The sequence below is a fragment of the Populus trichocarpa genome, chromosome 1 (assembly GCF_000002775.5).
Source record: "Populus trichocarpa isolate Nisqually-1 chromosome 1, P.trichocarpa_v4.1, whole genome shotgun sequence".
In the NCBI taxonomy this organism is placed as follows: Eukaryota; Viridiplantae; Streptophyta; class Magnoliopsida; order Malpighiales; family Salicaceae; genus Populus; species Populus trichocarpa.
Genome location: NC_037285.2, coordinates 29,984,022 through 30,000,740, shown reverse-complemented (window position 1 = coordinate 30,000,740; position 16,719 = coordinate 29,984,022). Strand labels below are relative to the sequence as shown.

At 34.0% G+C, this 16,719-nt stretch overlaps 2 protein-coding genes across 4 annotated transcripts; both read left to right on the top strand.

The window, feature by feature from the left end:
* Positions 1-4,348: 4,348 nt before the first annotated feature.
* On the top strand, positions 4,349-10,445 carry LOC7470775 (uncharacterized). 3 transcript variants are annotated; one of them, XM_052450016.1, is made up of 5 exons: positions 4,349-4,639; positions 5,344-5,485; positions 5,562-5,725; positions 5,812-5,878; positions 7,636-9,318. In XM_052450016.1, the coding sequence occupies exons 1-5, from the start codon at positions 4,509-4,511 to the stop codon at positions 7,696-7,698; spliced, it is 567 nt and encodes a 188-aa protein (XP_052305976.1). In that variant the 5' UTR covers positions 4,349-4,508; the 3' UTR covers positions 7,699-9,318. The 3 variants fall into 3 exon arrangements, with proteins under 3 accessions (XP_052305976.1, XP_052305974.1, XP_052305975.1); XM_052450014.1 differs by lacking the exon at positions 7,636-9,318 and adding an exon at positions 10,223-10,445 and having other exon boundaries at positions 4,373-4,639; XM_052450015.1 differs by lacking the exon at positions 7,636-9,318 and adding an exon at positions 10,223-10,445 and having other exon boundaries at positions 4,388-4,639; positions 5,568-5,725.
* Positions 10,446-13,413: 2,968 nt separating this feature from the next.
* Positions 13,414-16,691, top strand: LOC7478683 (malate dehydrogenase, glyoxysomal). Its single transcript, XM_002298765.4, has 9 exons — positions 13,414-13,691; positions 13,829-14,044; positions 14,270-14,584; positions 14,722-14,811; positions 14,901-14,984; positions 15,795-15,830; positions 15,962-16,051; positions 16,137-16,231; positions 16,327-16,691. Exons 1-9 carry the CDS (start codon positions 13,620-13,622, stop codon positions 16,397-16,399), a joined length of 1,071 nt encoding a protein of 356 aa, XP_002298801.1. The 5' UTR covers positions 13,414-13,619; the 3' UTR covers positions 16,400-16,691.
* Positions 16,692-16,719: the final 28 nt, after the last annotated feature.

Below are 16,719 nucleotides of genomic sequence, written 5' to 3'. Positions count from 1 at the left end.
AACAAAAAAACCAAACCGTGAAAAAAAACTGAATAAACAGATTAGAATTTTAAAAAAACCGACCGATTTGGTTTCGATTTTATAAGCCTGAAACCAAAAAAACTGAACCAAACCGAACCCAAACCGATAAAAAATCGAGCCAAACCAAAAAAAACCGAGCCAAGCCGGTTTAAATCGGTTTTTGTTCTAAAAACCAAACCAAAACCGGTCGGTTTGAACCAGTTTTGGTTTTTAAAAAAAAAATTTGGTTTGGTTACTTTTTTTATAAAAACCAAACCGAACAAAAAATAATCACTCCTAATTAAAAGTTTGTTTAATATATTTTTATGCAAAAAAAAGATTTTGATTAGAGTTGTATCATTTAGTTACTATTAATAAATAGCTTTATCAATATCAAATATATTAAAATACAATTAGTTTTCTAAATGATTTTTTTCTATTGAAGTGCATGTATATAAAAAAAATACTATATTAACACTATTTAAAAAGCTATATTACCAGTTTAGTTCTTCCAAATGACTTCTCACCTTGGATAAGCTTACTACACCAAAGAAAATTTAATGGTAGTTGTCACTATTATAGTGATGGTTCAAATGCTTGAACTCTAGACCTTTGGTTTAAAACCATAATATTAAACCATGAGATTCAAAAGTAGCACTGGTCTAATAGTATAACTAGCTTAGAGGCCTAGACCATGCTATGGATTCGATCAAAAAATATTAAACGTGAAAAAAAATATCTAGACCATATGAAACTATTTAGTATTGTTATTTAATTTGATTGAATAAATTAATCTTGAAACCTCCTAACTCAACTACTTGTCTGGTTTATATTTAAAATTAATCGATATAAAAGTTATTTTGACATGACTTAATTAACTTGATGAATCTAAAAACAACCTAAATAATTAGTAAAAAGTGATTTGGCTTTTAAAAAAAACCAAGATGACATTTTTTTATTTTAATATTAAAATAAAAGCATATCAAATCACCTCGGGTTTCGCGACTTAACTTGTTAAACCGCAACTTAGATCATGGACTCCATTGGATCTGACAACTTTATTTTTTAAACTATTTTTTTACTTAATGATATGATAACAAAAATAGACACTCGTAAAATTAAGTATTAATCAAACACTGGGACATTTATTTGAGAATGTAATAACCTCATAAAAAGCAAACTAAAACAAATTACAAAAACCAATTCAAAATGAAGTTGAATGATGTTAATGGAAAAAGAAAACACAATAAAGGATACAATCAAAATGAAAGATGGAATTTAAAAAGAAAAAAGGAAAAAAAAACCAAGACCCCAACCCAGTAGTAGGTTAAGCTTGAAATCTCTCAATTCATTTCATTACTTAACATGAGTTTAAAATTAACTCATGTGATAGTTGCCCATAATATGACCCAATTGACTTGCAAGGTTTAAAAACAACTCGAACAACCGGTAAAAAGCATAATTTAACTTAAAAAAAAAACAAGATGATATATTTTTTTAATATTGAAATGATGACATATTGAATCGATTTAGGTTTCGCTGTTTAACATGTAAAACCTGTTATCCAAATCTGGATGCTCTGGGTTTAACAACTCTATATTTTTTTAATTATCTTTTACTTAATGATATGATAACAAAAATAAATACTTATAAAATTAAATATAAATAAAATATTAGGATGTTTATTTGAATATGTGATAAGAAGCGAACATAAAATTGAATTATGTTTAAGAACTTTGATTCTTTTTTAACTATTTTTTTACTTAATGACATGATAACAAACATAGGTGCTCACAAACTAAGTATCAACCAAATATTGAGATATTTATTTGAGATTGTGATAATCTCATAAAAAAATTATAAATAAATTATGAAGACCAATTCAAAATTAACATATTATTAAAGGATAAAATTAAAAAAAATTAAAAGAATTAAATTAAAAAAAATTAAAAGATATATTTTTTGTAAAGAAAAATGGGGGCAATAGGAGTTAGGGTTTATCCCAATTTGTTTAGTATAGTAGATAATAATGTTATTGTCCATGTTACGCTACTTGTTTCTATCTTAGTCTATTAAGTATTACTCTTTGATCCAAAAAAAAAAAAGTATTACTCTAAAAAGCATGAGTTTTTCGCTGTGTAAGGCTCCACTGTTCATCATTTCAAACATTATTGTGGATAAGTTGTGCAAAATTTTAAGTTTTTTCAATTTGGTCCTCAAATATTTTTTTGGCGATTTGGTCATAATTAAAGACCAATTGATTTTGATTTCTTACGAAAAGGTGAGATTGAAAGTAGAGTGACCAAAATGAAAAAGATACCAAACATGGATGTCATGCTATAAGTTTTTCAAAAAATGCACTTTGATTCTTGAATTTTAAAAATCATGCAAATTATACAATTTTAGTACCTCAATATTTTTCCAATTTAATTTTGGTATAAAATTTTATTTTTGTTTTTTTTAGTCCTTGGTTGAGAGAGAAGAGAGAGAGGTCACCGACTTTTATTGGTAGATAGAGAAAAATGTCATTGACACCGATTTAAGCCACCAAAACGGATGATATTTGTGTCAAATCGTTTCATTTGATGAAAAGAGTTCATATTAAATATTTCTTTATCCTTAAAGTTCATGAAAAAACATATATGAACTCGAGTTGATTTTTGGATTTAGGTTGATTTTGGTTTTTGAGGCGGTTTTATAGGTTTTTTGAGGTTATAAATAGATTTATCATGGTTTCTGCAATGTTTTATAGGTGTTTTAGGTCAAAAATAGATTGAAAATGAGTTTTTTGGGTAAAAAAAATTAAACCCTTATTTTTTAGCCATCATAGTGGCCGGAATTAGGATAAATCAAACAACAAGTTATTTGATTTTTTTTCAAAAAACTTTAGGGGTTGCAAAAAAAGATTAAGGGCTCAATCGCGCGGGTCTTGACAAAATGGCTCAAGAACAATGCCTGCCTTTTGCTACCTTTTTTTTTCTAATTCTTTTTTTTAAAAAAAATTCATGATTCTTTTTTTATGGCCTTTTCTCTATTTTTTAAATTTATATTTAAATTAGTACCCTTTCTCTCTTTCATTTTGTTTGGAGAATATTTTTAAATGGCTATTATTTTTTTAGTTATGCATTTAAATTTGAAGAGTTTTTCAGATTCATCTATAATTTTTTTTTTAATCTTTTGAATAGATTAACTTTATTTTTTTTATTCTCAAATAATATTTCTAATATGTACAACCTTGCATAATATTTTTTTTCTTCTATTATCATTTGCTTAAAAAAAATTTTAATAAACAAATTTAGCAAATACAACCGGGTAAAAATCTTGTCTTTTAAGATTAAATATCTTGATCTATACATATCTCTCGGTTTTTAAAGTTTTATTTTTAGGTATCGCTAATAATTTTTTATTTTTTATTCGCATACATAGTTCTCGATTTATTTGATTACATATATACATAAATTTTTAATTTGAAATTAGGTAATTTAAACTATAGAAATATTTTGAAAAAACCTATATATATATATAATTTTTTTATAAAAAATAAAAATATCTTATTTGTGGTGAAGGAGGATTGTATAACTAGTGAATATATAGAAGAAGTAGATGAAAAAAATGATAGTGTTTCTTTAATTTAGATTTTCCATCGGAAAAAAAATTGATGTATGTGTATTTTTTTTTAATACTTTATTTACTTGGAAAGTTAATTACAGTACATAATGACAATTTCTTTTATGACAGAGTAAGGAAGAAAACATCTTTCACGTAAAAAAGACCTTTCTTTTCAAGAAACTATGGAGACATCATTATGTCAGACAATTTTTATTTTTTATGATTTTTTCTTGCTAAAATTCTATCTAGTAAAAAACACCTTTCCTTGTTTATGTATTTTTTCTTATTAAAAAAAAAATACCCTTTTTACTCATAATATGATTTTTTGAACACAAATTTATAATGATTTGAAAAACAATTCTTAATAAAAAAGAAAACAAAATATGTCTTGATAATTTTTATGTCACAATGTGAGAAAATAATGAATAATTAAATTGAGAGAATTGTAATAAACATCACAATTAAAAATAAAAAAATAAATATTTTATTCTAATTGAATATGTATGAATCTTTTTTTTTTAAAATACACATATTAAATTCATTTATGATATCATTATATGATTATTATATGACTATTAAAATATCATTATAATTATTTTATTTAAAAATAATTTGATTTTAAAATATAAAAAATAAAACAATTATAAGAGGGAAGGCCCAAGAGAGACCAGCCAAGCCCTATATAGAATTAGAAGGACGGAATTTTTTCATGTGTTTTATGCAAAATATTTTTAAGAAAATCACTTATTTTCAACAAAACAATTGGAACTTTAAACTTTGGACCCCTTTACTTAAGAAAATTATTTTCTATGAACATTTTTTCATCCAGAAATTAGTTTACAGTAGACATGAAAATATTTGAGAAAATTATTTTCTACTGACATATTTATGAGAAACACATGGGATGTGATTGTCTCCTCCCTCTCTGCTCACTCGATCTCCCCGGCCCGCTGCCCACCCTCCCTCTCCGCCTCTCTGATACCAGTTCTCTACTCTATCTGCTCTCTCCCGCAGCTGTCTCCTCTCTCAGGCAAGTCTCTATTTCTCTCTCTTCTATTTTTTTTATCGCACTGGATGCATGTGCACGGGTCTGTTTGTTTGAGCTACTGTTTTTAGATTCGATATCTTTTGCTTTATTTTCTTATATCCCTCTCTATTATTCCTCCGTTTCCAAAAAAGACCGTTGGTTAGGGTTTCGAATTTCTCGACTTTTGTTTGAAGCAATGTTACTCCTTTAGTGACATAGGGTTTAAATGTTTTATTGTATTTGGATTATTAGGTTTTAATAAATACATTTATTAAAATTTTCACATGGACTAGAGTGGAAAATTTGTAATTATTTAATGAGTTTTGGCTTCCGAAGAAGCTGTTAGTAATTCATGATATAGCACTGCTTTGTGTGCGTGGTGAAGTTGCAATCTTGTTAGTTTTTAAGTTAACTTAGAGTGCTGATTGATCACACCGTGAGTATTTTGCTTATGCTGAATTAGATGGATTCCTAGAATTGGGGAAAGTAGATCCCTGCAAGAATTGGGCTCCATATAATGCATTTTTTTCGATGACGAGGAGTGTGTTTTCAGCTGAATGCGTTCTGTTTTTTCAAGATTGTTTCTTGTACACTATCATTATTAAATTTCTAGCCTCAATGAAAACCATGGATAATAGGATTGTTAGTCAAAGTTTTGATTCTTTAGATGTTCATACAGCGTATTTTCCTTTGACCCATCAATAAAGAAAGATGAGTGATTACCTATCAACAACGCTGCTTACAAAGAAGAAAGAGATCGACTGCGTTATCAGAGATGCCATCGACAAGGTCCTTGTCCTCCGCTTCGGCCGCGCCTCTGATCCCGTTTGTCTCCATCTCGATGACATTGTATGATCCCCCTCTCCCTTGCTTTTAGCACTCCGCTCTCTGTCCCTCTCACACAAATTAAACTATTGTTTCCAAGTTGCAGTTATCGAAATCAGCTCGTGAAGTTTCAAAATTCGCAACAATAGCCTTGGTAGACATTGATTCCGAGGATGTTCAAGTTTACGTCAACTATTTTGACATAACTTTGGTTCCTTCTACTGTTTTCTTCTTCAACGCTCATCATATGAAAATGGATTCTGGGTATAATTTCCCCCCTCCCTATAAGGGAAATTTAAATTTCATTTCCATTTTGTAATGATAATTAGTGTATCTTCATGTGGATTCAGGACTGCAGATCACACTAAATGGGTTGGTGCTTTTCACAGAAAACAAGATTTCATTGATGTAGTTGAGGTATGCTTGTTTTCTTATTTAATTTCCCTTTATTTTTTCATCACTTTGAGTTTGTGTATCCAGCATGCACCTGTGAGAACTGAAAGTCATGCACCGGTATAAATATTTTGATTTAAACTAATAATGAAATAGCTGATTTAATCTCCACTCGAGGACATACCATGGAATTTGATTTACCTTTCAGTTGCGCTTGCTAGTTTCTTGTATTGGATCTTTTGATTATTATAGGTTGTAGATTATGATTGATGATTGTCAGTTGGTATTGGACTAGGTTAGGGGCAAACCAACGCCAATTGTTCCCACCTGGTTGTAACCCATTTACTGCTGCACAATTTTTACCCCTTGGCAAAAGTTGTGAATTTATTACTGTGTGAAAACGGATACTAATTGATTTCTACAAGGACTTTGTCGCTGTTGGACATAAGTGCTTGCTGGTTAGACATAGAAGACTAGGGTTGAATGAAGCGGTTGCAAGGGAAAAAAAAAGGCAAGACAGTGTCAGCAATGGCTACTGGATAAAAAAATGAAGATTCAGACAGAATCTCGTCAAGTAATCGAGTTAGGACCCTTGGCCTAAAGCTATGATACCAAATTGAAAAATAGAATTAGGTTGGATGATTTTTTTCCCATATCACCAAGGGGTCTTTATACAAGATACATTTCAATCATTTAGATAAGTCAACTATACAATTGAATAGGCTACAACCTAGGAGCTAAAAGTTAGGCTAAAAATCAACTAACTAATTGACAGCTATATACAACTAATATACGTCAACTCAACTAACGCTCTTTATCCTCAAATCAATAGATGAACTGAAGTTGTTAATTGAAGCCTTGGAATTCTATTACGAGGCCTAATTATGATCATCTAGCATCATGAGACAGAATCCTACGACAAGCTGAATTTGCTTTTAATAGCTCCTTTAACTGCTTTACTAGAAGAACAACTCAGGTTATGAATTGGTTAAAACCAAGACAGCCTATAGACCTTCTTTGCCTACATTTTCTCCTATTAGTGAAGATGGTGACTCCTTTGCTAAGCACATTCAAGAGATACATGCTGATGTGTGGAAAAGGATACAAGACAACAATGAAAGGTATAAAATGGCAGTTGATTTTCGTAGAAGATTTGTTGAATTTAAAGAGTGATTTAGTTATGGTTCCACCAAGGGGTACATATCAATAGCTTCATTTGAGAAAGCCAAGGGCATTTCAAGTATTTAAGTAGTTAGGTGAGAATGTTTATCTCTTGGATCTTCCCTTGGAATTACACATCAACCCTATATTCAATTTTTGTGGATCTAAGTATTTATCATGGACATCAAGATGGTGGTGGTGAAACTTCTAATCGTTCATCCTCAAGAAACTGAGCGTGTTATTCAAGACCAGCATGTACATGGGGGATACCAAAAATACTTGTTTAAATGGAGAGGTATACTGGTATTTTGAAGCATTTGGATTACTGCTCAAGAATTCCAAAATATGAATTGAGTACTTTGCACAATGCACCAATCAACGAACTTGTTGGAGCTGAGTTTTTCAAAGTCAAGGGGAATTGATGAAGAATAGTCCCTTTACAGGTGCATTTCTGTCATTTTACAGAGCAAAGATTTTTAGCAGTAGTTATTGATTAGTAGTCTTTTCCTTGATAGTTTAGGAGTTCGCTTTAGTTTTTCTAGTGCTAGTTGGTTTTCCTTCTTAGATTAGGATTTCTCTAAAGTCTATAGATATAAGCATTGTCATACCTTTCTTTTCAGGACCATTTCTATTATAAAGGTATTAAGCTTGATGCTAGGCGCTTTTGTGGAGAACAATCCTAAGGTCTTTCTTGATAGTTTACCTGGTCTGGAAAGTTTCTTTAAATGGTATCACTTGAGGGATGGGCAATTTTTTTTTTTTTGTGGAGCTGAAAGGAACAACTAATGTTTGGTGGGAAATATTTCAACCGTTGTGTAATTGACACGTACACTAACATTTTTTTCTGCTTAACAATGTTAGAACTTCAACTGGAATGAAGATGTCATGATTTCTATTGTATCTAGAAGGACAATATTTCACAAATTCCTTCAGTTTAGCTACTTGTAGGCTTTTATTCAATGGCTGAAGCAGCTCAAGTTGCTTTTAAGATTGAGGAAGAAGACTTCCATGAGATTCCAGCCACGTCCCTGGTAGGAATGAAAAGGTAGCTATTGGCTTCATTGCGGAGAATTCTGTTGATAAATCTCAAGGAATTTCCCACTCTATTCACAAGTCCACTCATCCTAATACCTCCTATTCATCTCAAGGAAGCAGTTGATCAAATTCCAAGGGAAAGAAAGAAGGTTGATGTTTCAAGTGTAGGGGCTTCGGCTGCTTTTCTTTTGAATGTCCTGGTAAGGCTCTTTCACTTCCTAATGAAGGACAAGCCTTAGAAGCCGTCAACGAGGAAGAATTTGAAGAAGTTATTTGTTGAGATGGATACAGATAAACATTCAAAATTGGAAATCAGATTCCAATGTTGAAGAAGATGACAATCAAAGTTGGAAATCGGATTCCAATGTTTAGTGTTTTGACCCATGCTTGCAACTTATGAGGTTGTTGAAGATGATGACAATTGTAGACATATTTCTATATTCAACTCAAGAGTTAACTCTATGATCATGGATTTGGGTACTTGTGCTAACATCATATCTGAAAGGCTGTCAAGAAGTTATAGGTTTGAAGACAGAACCTCACCCTCAACCATATAAAGTCGCTTGGGTGGATAACACAAATTGGAAAATTGGAAAAAAGATGCTTGGTTACTCATAAACCTGGTGGATTAGTCGATGAAGTGCAATGTGATGTCCTTCCTCTAAGGGTTTGCCATATTCTTTTGGTTCATCCATGGTGATTTCATAGAAGGATGGAGCATGATGCCTTTGAAAATATATATTCCCTATTAAATCAAAAGAAATTTAAGCTCAGGCCACAGAATGATCTTTTGTTGTCAAAGTTGAAGAGGTTGCCTGGTCATTCATTCTTCGTCATGTGTGTAGATTTATGGGTGATGTATTCCTAGGTCCTGCCCCAAACTCAACGGAGTTGAGGTTCTCAAAGACAACTGTGGAGTAGCTATGCTATACTTAGAGAAACACTCCACTTTTGAAACTCAACATTAAGTGATTTTTAATTAAGCAAGAAGTCTTTTTGGTAAAAAAATTAAGTGTCCTTGTGGATTTTTAATGTTTGGTTTTTATAGCTTTGAGTCATCAGTTATTTTGTAAGCAGGATTACTCAAAGTCTATTCTTATTTAGGAAGTTGGTGTGTTAGTTTTTATTAGTTTATTTCTGTTTTTCTTTCCTATTCAAGTAAGGATCAGTAATACTAGTCTTTTAAGGAGTCCCAATCTCTACATAGAAATGCTATTTTTTTTTAGCATAGTCGAGTTATTATGAAATAAATTGAGAATTTGAAGGCATGCCTAAGGTTTGTTGGTTTCTTCTCCTATCTCTTGTTTATCTATTTTCTCATAATTCTTCTCCATTGCTTTGAAGTTCTGCCGCTATAGTGCTGCAACCTGCGGTTCACAGCTTGATATCTCATTATTTCTTTCTAAACAAGCTCTATTCTACTCTAATTTTACAAATAACAAACCATAGCTCACCACCATGAATCCTTTGTAGGACACAAATACCAAATCTGTCATACATTATTAGGTTATGATATATTAAGAATAATAGGTAACTTAGTTACCAAATCAAAAGACCAATAAAGTTAATGCAATGCAACTAGCAGGAAGGAAAAAAAAACTGAGTGGCCGAGGTTTCTTCAGGGTGTGTAGTTGTCTTCCCAAATTTTAAGAACCTTTCACGTGAAGAGTACTGATAACCGATATTATTTTCTCAGGTTTTGTTATTCAATTCCTTGGTTTTAATTTGGTGTGAAGTGATGCAAATATTAGATGTTTTACTTGGATGATCTAGCAGCTATTTTGACAAGACTCTTTAATTAACGATGCTCTCTCCTCCTTGGATGTGTCGGAGTTTGTTAATTGATGGGAGACTGTTTTCAAGTATTGAAACTTTGAGGAATAAATGTTCCGATACAGAGGAGACCTACATAATGAAATTACAATGGAGGCAACGGACTAGTCCCCAAACTTGGTTATTGTCCAGCTATACTGCAATTGCACCGTGTCCGCTGCAGTGTGCTGTATTCATTTTTATGTCTGTACAAGTTCCTGCTGCAGTTGGTCACACATGAAACCGGTTTCGTTTTTCAGAAATGATATTTGATCTATAAATCTTTTCTTGTATATGATGGGATCAGTTGCAGACTGTACTTGATATAATCTTATAAAAACTCGTTTCCTGTTCTTACAGGCCATATTCAGAGCAGCCATGAAAGGCAAGCTGATCGCTAATTGCCCCCTGCCACCAGAGCGGATACCAAAATATGAGTTGTTGTACAAAAACTTGTAAAGGTGGCCTCTTTAGGTCATGTATAATTTCTATACTCTTACTATCCTGCCACTCTAATGTTTTAACAGCCAGTGAAATGCTGTAAATGATAGTAGGCTTTTATCATGGAAGGATTTTTCTACTATTCGCTGTTCACTGTCCTCTATTTCTCATGTGGCTCCCTTGACAATAAAGGTGACCTTCAGGCAAAAGGACTTCGAACTGTACGAGGAAAGCTACCTATAAAATAGAGTAACCTTCTTTTGAACCGAGAATCATGAACCTCAACTGCTTGTCTGAAAAACTGTTAAATAACGACGTAGAGGAAGTTATTAAAAGATGAAAACCAATCATCAGCTGGTCAACACACTCAACCAAGTAATTATTTATGGCTCCAATTTGACAGTGAAAACCATCGTCGAAAATAACCGGAGAAGCGAGAATTTGAGGTTTTTTCAAGTAAAGACACAATGGAAAGCAGAAACTGAAACTATTGCACTCCTAGGAGTGTTTAGTGTTTCAGTTTATCATCATTACAACTACCATTTTTATTCCCACTTTTGTTAGTAACCAAATACCAGCATGTTTCTATCATAGTAAGCATCTAGTCCAAAATGCAGAAACGCAGTTCTCCAATGGGGTTGCTAAAAAGTCTGCCACATCATAGCAATACTGCAGGTCACCCATCAAATAATTACAACTTGGAGGATTAGGGATTGCTTCGGTTGATCCCCAAAAATGGATTGGGATGCAAGAGCATGAGAGCATGTTTTAGCTTGGAAGATGGGATCGATGCAGCACTTTTTAAGAGCAGCTTGCACACACACCTGAAGGAAGAATGGATCTTGTTTGAGAAATAGAAGCATCACTGACTTGTTTTTTCATTAACCTATCTCTGTTACAGAACTCATTCAGCATGAGTTACGTTGTTTGTACCCCCAGAATTCCTTTTTGTAGAACAGGACAGGAAGCGGATTCCTTTTTCTTTAAGCACGCAAGATTTTTTTTTTTCATTATCATCACATTTATTTGATGAGGAAGTTAACAAAAATCTTATGATATAATCTAGATAAATAATGGTTCCCTTCCTAAAACTGAAGGATCAAATTGACTATTTTTATGTCATTGAATTTGAATAAAATAGTAAAAAGAGATTTAATGGATTCAAATCCAATGGCCATCAAAACACAGGCAATGCACAGATGCAGAAAAAAACAAAAAGGGTAGGGCAGCAACCCTGAAATTGCGAGCAAAGTTGAGCAGAGTGACATCAAGCTGAATCTGATGCCTTGTTGCTTAGGTGAAGTCTTCAAACGTCAGCATGTATCATTATCCGAATGTGTGGAACAGCTAGAAAGTCTTAAAATCTCTGGAGTTTTAGTCAGATTCTAGCTTTACACAGAGAAAAAAAAGAGAGGGGAATATGATCCCTCACCATCACATCATTTTGAAAATTCCAGAAAGTTGTTTGTCTTTCTAATTGATAGGAATCTTTGGTTGTAATGCCCCCCATCAAATAATCTAACAAGCACAGCTGATTTTCACAGTAGATCACAGGGATGGGCTCTAAATATTATTATTTGCAGACCAAAATAAAGTGCTTCGGGCCCTAGATTTCTCCTCCATATTCCAGTTTATGCTAAAATAAAATCCAAGCCCTTCAGCCCCCCTGAATTACAGTTGCATCAAGATATTTTCACTCATATCTCTGAACAGAAAGAAACCATATTCTTCATTTGGTATCTTTCACCATGGAAAGGAATAGCAGTAGCTACCCCAAGGATGTGTGTGAAAAAATCTACAAAGTATTTTCTGTCTCTCCAGCTTTCCGAGCAATTCGCCGCGTCTCAACTCGCCCACAAGATCCTAGGCCTGCTAGACCTGCTCCAAATTCATCACAACCACCCTCTCGTTCTAAGAAAATCATTGATACCCAATCCCAAACATATTCTCCAAGAAAACATCGCAAGTCTGCAGAGGGTGCCAAAAGCCATGACACTCTTAGGAATAGAGAAGCAGCAGAAATGGTTCCTGTCATCTTCGATTTTTCAAGCCAGGGTGTTCCAGAAAATGGTAAATCCAAGTTAGCTACTACTCCACTTCCTTCCATTCCAAAGAACACCCAAGTTGCTTCCAGGATGGAACCTGAAGCTAAAGCATCAAGCATGGCTGTGCCGCAAAGTCCTAGCCAAGGAAACAAAGCCAATAATCCCAAGGTTGAATCACCTCAGCATAACAAGTTGGAAGAAGGTAGCAACAAGCTAGGGATGCACATTGAAGATATATTCACTGACTACATCAATCGTACAAAGATTAAGCTTAAGAGGACTTTGTCAGGTGCTGGACATGAAAACCAACATGCTAGCTCAGGAAAAGATAAGTTTACGGATTACGTTGACTGTGCCAAGGTTAAGCTTAGAACTACTTCAAGTATTGGCGGTGGAAAGTCTTTAACTCCTTTCAAGTGAAGATCAAGAGGGAACTTGGGCAACTCGACTTTCGTTTAAAAGTATAGTTTGGATGAATAAATGCAATTGCTTTTCGTTATTGTGAGAGACCTATATATGTTGTGGAGCTTCTTCTTTTTTGCATATTTATCCTATGTATGCCATGTTTATTATTTATTTTACAATTAAAGACTGAATTTTTCATTAACTTCTTGTTTCTACTTTCTTTGTCCCCAAGAATTGATGGAATCCCCAACAGTGTTTGGTGGCTTCGGGAACCTAATTTCTTGTGTGTTGGAAGCATTAATGGAAGTTTAACATACAATGATCGGTTCTCTGAGATTTCCACACAACGTTACAATAAAGAGGGATCTCATAAAAAAAAAACAATAATAGAAAATATCTCGTGAACTGTTCACTAGTAGTGGATATACTTTTTTTCCATCACATTAAGCAATTAGCCAGTTTGAAACAATAGAATTCAGAATTTAGTAATATTTTATCACAAACCATCACCAAGAGAAAATTGAATGCATTCTCTGGTCATAAGAAATAATGATCTATTCAATAAATCTTTCAACACTTAGAAAATAAAAAAGAAGAAAAATATTACAGCCACAGGCAGACAATCTGAGACATCCAGAGGATAAGGGTCCAAAAACTTGTTTCTACGAATATAATAGCATTTAAAACAAAAAACATGTCACCTTCTTGCCTCCCTTTCCTCAAAAATTATATCTGCCAATTATGACATTATCTCCCAAAATTAATTTATTGGAGTTATAAATCCATTCATTGATCATATAGGTAGTGTGTCCTGTGACGCCAAAACAACTCCTGACCTCCCAGTCTTGCAAAACACGCTGATAGCTATGGAGTCCATCAGAGAGGCTAGCCAAAGGATTGCAAGGATATCAGCTCATCTCCAACCTCCAAATTCCCAGGTCCTTCTTTTTGTTTCATCTTTTCACTTGTTTTATAGTTAATACACTTGTTATATGTTCATATCCCTATATATGATTTTCAAGAAAGTTAGATATTTTTTTTTGTTGAGAAAGATTTGTGGTTTGTGTTTCAATAGACAGAGGAAAGCTGTGTTTTGAAGAGAGCTGATTGCAGAGCGAAAGGAGGGGCACCAGGGTTCAAAGTCGCTATATTGGGTGCTGCTGGAGGAATTGGCCAGCCTCTTGCGATGCTTATGAAGATGAATCCTTCGGTCTCTGTTCTTCATCTTTATGATGTTGTCAATACTCCTGGTGTCACTGCTGATATTGGTCACATGGACACTGGCGCTGTGGTAATTTATTAACCCATCATTAACTATGTTTTTCATTTTTTTATCTTGCATATGTGTAGTCATGTCTAATTGTGAAGTGAGGTAATCCTTGTATCTCTGAATTGTAATGTTCTTGATTTGGAATTGGGATTCATTAGTAACAGATGTTTTATTCATGAATTCAAACTTTATCATGTAGGCTAGAAAGTATTTGATAGTTACAGTCTACACTATTTGGTTTTCTAGGTTCGGGGTTTCCTAGGGCAGCCGCAGCTTGAGAATGCTCTTACAGGGATGGACCTTGTGATCATACCTGCTGGCGTGCCAAGGAAGCCTGGAATGACTAGAGATGATCTATTCAACATCAATGCTGGGATCGTCATTACTCTTTGCGAAGGAATTGCAAAGTGCTGCCCGAATGCAATTGTCAACTTGATCAGTAATCCAGTCAATTCTACAGTTCCAATTGCAGCAGAGGTTTTCAAGAAAGCTGGAACTTATGATCCAAAGCGACTTCTAGGAGTTACAATGCTTGATGTTGTGAGAGCAAACACATTCGTGGTATCTAATCTGAAAATTGGACTCACTAATAGTTTCTTGCACATATAGTCCTGCCGGAAAAGCGCCAGGTGGAGCTTTTGTGCTTTCTATTACAGTCATTTATAAGTTTTCTACTTTCTCCTGTGATTTCCTCGCAGGCAGAAGTTCTGGGACTTCATCCTAAGGAAGTTGATGTTCCAGTTGTTGGAGGCCATGCTGGAGTCACAATTTTGCCTCTTCTGTCACAGGTTTCGTAGATTGTTTTGCCAAACATTTCGATGTAGCTACTGCTAAAAAACGTGGCACATTTTGAGATGAATTGATTCACTCTTTGCAGGTTAAGCCTCCTTCCTCCTTCACCCCTGAAGAAACTGAATACCTGACCAAACGAATTCAAGATGGTGGAACAGAGGTTGTTCAGGTAATTTTTTTTTTCTTCCTTCTCTTTTCTTGGAGCACGTGGGATTGCAATACTGGGTGTTATCAGACCACCCTTCCAAGCGTTTTGTTGAAGTCATCTGCTTGGACAAAGAAAGAGAACCCGCCAATGTTTAAGATACAAATTGTTACCACCTTTCTGGTAACATTTCAGTGATCTGATATAGATAAGCATGTCCTATAGCAGCTTGTTATTGTAGATTGAGTGTAAAATCCCAGGAGGGACATGGACAAGGATGGTGGTTTCTTTAATTGAACTTGCTAGAATTAATATTTTTATTGAAGAACAGTTTTGCTAATTTCATCTATTGCATCGTTTCTGATCAAGAAGTCCAATGCTTCCAAACTTCACCATTCCATTCTCCTTTCATTAACTGCTAAACATTTTGAAGAACATTCCTAGATGGCATCCAATCTCACAACTGCACATTTTTGCGAATTTTTAAAGCTATAATTGTAGTTCGCAATATCATTCTCAGCAATGATTTCTCTGTTTTTTTTTTAGATTTTGATTTCTTATATGGCACTGCATGTTTTTGTCATGATGTTCGCTAAATCATGATTTTCAACTCAATGCAAAGTGCCAGTGTCTGTGCAGGAATTGAGTTCTCTTTTTCACGCTGACACGTGTATCATCTCTCTGCATCCTATTTTCATCAATTTTTTAATGCAATTGCTCTTAAGTTCATGGTTCCCAACATACAAGTTCCTCAAACATCTTGTATGCTTCCTTTCCATTTGGATTTATATAGATTGGTTAAACTACATTAAACAATGTCCCTGTTATTGGCAGGCGAAAGCTGGGGCTGGCTCTGCAACACTGTCAATGGTTAGCCAATCTATCTCCTCCTTTCTTTTCTTTTTTCATTCTGCAACTTTGATTACAAAAGTGAATTATAAATTCCAAACCTAGTGGACTTATTGAACCAAAAATTTGACAAGGGATATGCAATTGTACAGGCGTATGCAGCTGTTAAATTTGCAGATGCCTGCCTTCGTGGCTTGAGGGGAGATGCTGGTGTTGTGGAATGTGCATTTGTAGCTTCTGAGGTATTTTTTTGGAAGCCTTTCTTTGCAAGAATCTTCACACTTGCTATTTTAACCTTTCAATAATGAAGCATATTGTTTATAATAGGTGACAGAACTCCCATTCTTCGCAACCAAGGTACGACTTGGCCGCAGAGGAGCCGAGGAAGTCTATCAACTTGGTCCCCTAAACGAATATGAGAGGTATGAAGAAAGCATTTTACCACTCGACTGGCTTTCCTTTGTTGGTAAAAGACAATCAACAAAAATATTCACCGTTTTACCTATATTTTTAACAGGGTGGGGTTGGGAAGGGCTAAAAAAGAGTTGGCAGAAAGCATTCAGAAGGGGGTTTCCTTCATCAGGAAATAGTTTCAATCCAAGTAAAGCAAATTACGCAGAGTTAAATGAGTAGTTTCTTGTATCCGGACCTGTTGGAAATCAACTCTACTGAAAAATGATATTAGCCGATACGAAACCCACCAAGAGTTATAATTTTTTAACATCTTTTATGGCTTGAGAGTGTCATGGGTCTGTTAAGACGTGGCCTTGGGTGATCTGGACAAGGGTCTTGGAAACATGGGGTTGTTCCTCGAAGTGGCTATTCAATTATTCTTTACTGATTAGTATATTACAGAGAGAGTACTTGCAATTATGCCGTCAAGTCTGAGTTCAGTATTTTTGAACACCCA

Bases quoted from the DNA above. Each gene is read 5' to 3' on its own strand.
- LOC7470775 (XM_052450014.1), top strand. From the start codon at position 4,509: ATGGGATGTGATTGTCTCCTCCCTCTCTGCTCACTCGATCTCCCCGGC. The intron at 5,486-5,561 runs GTATGATCCCCC...ATTGTTTCCAAG, and splicing joins GTCTCCATCTCGATGACATT to TTGCAGTTATCGAAATCAGC. The intron at 5,879-10,222 runs GTATGCTTGTTT...CTGTTCTTACAG, and splicing joins ATTTCATTGATGTAGTTGAG to GCCATATTCAGAGCAGCCAT.
- LOC7478683 (XM_002298765.4), top strand. From the start codon at position 13,620: ATGGAGTCCATCAGAGAGGCTAGCCAAAGGATTGCAAGGATATCAGCT. The intron at 13,692-13,828 runs GTCCTTCTTTTT...GTGTTTCAATAG, and splicing joins TCCAACCTCCAAATTCCCAG to ACAGAGGAAAGCTGTGTTTT. The intron at 14,812-14,900 runs GTTTCGTAGATT...CACTCTTTGCAG, and splicing joins TTTTGCCTCTTCTGTCACAG to GTTAAGCCTCCTTCCTCCTT.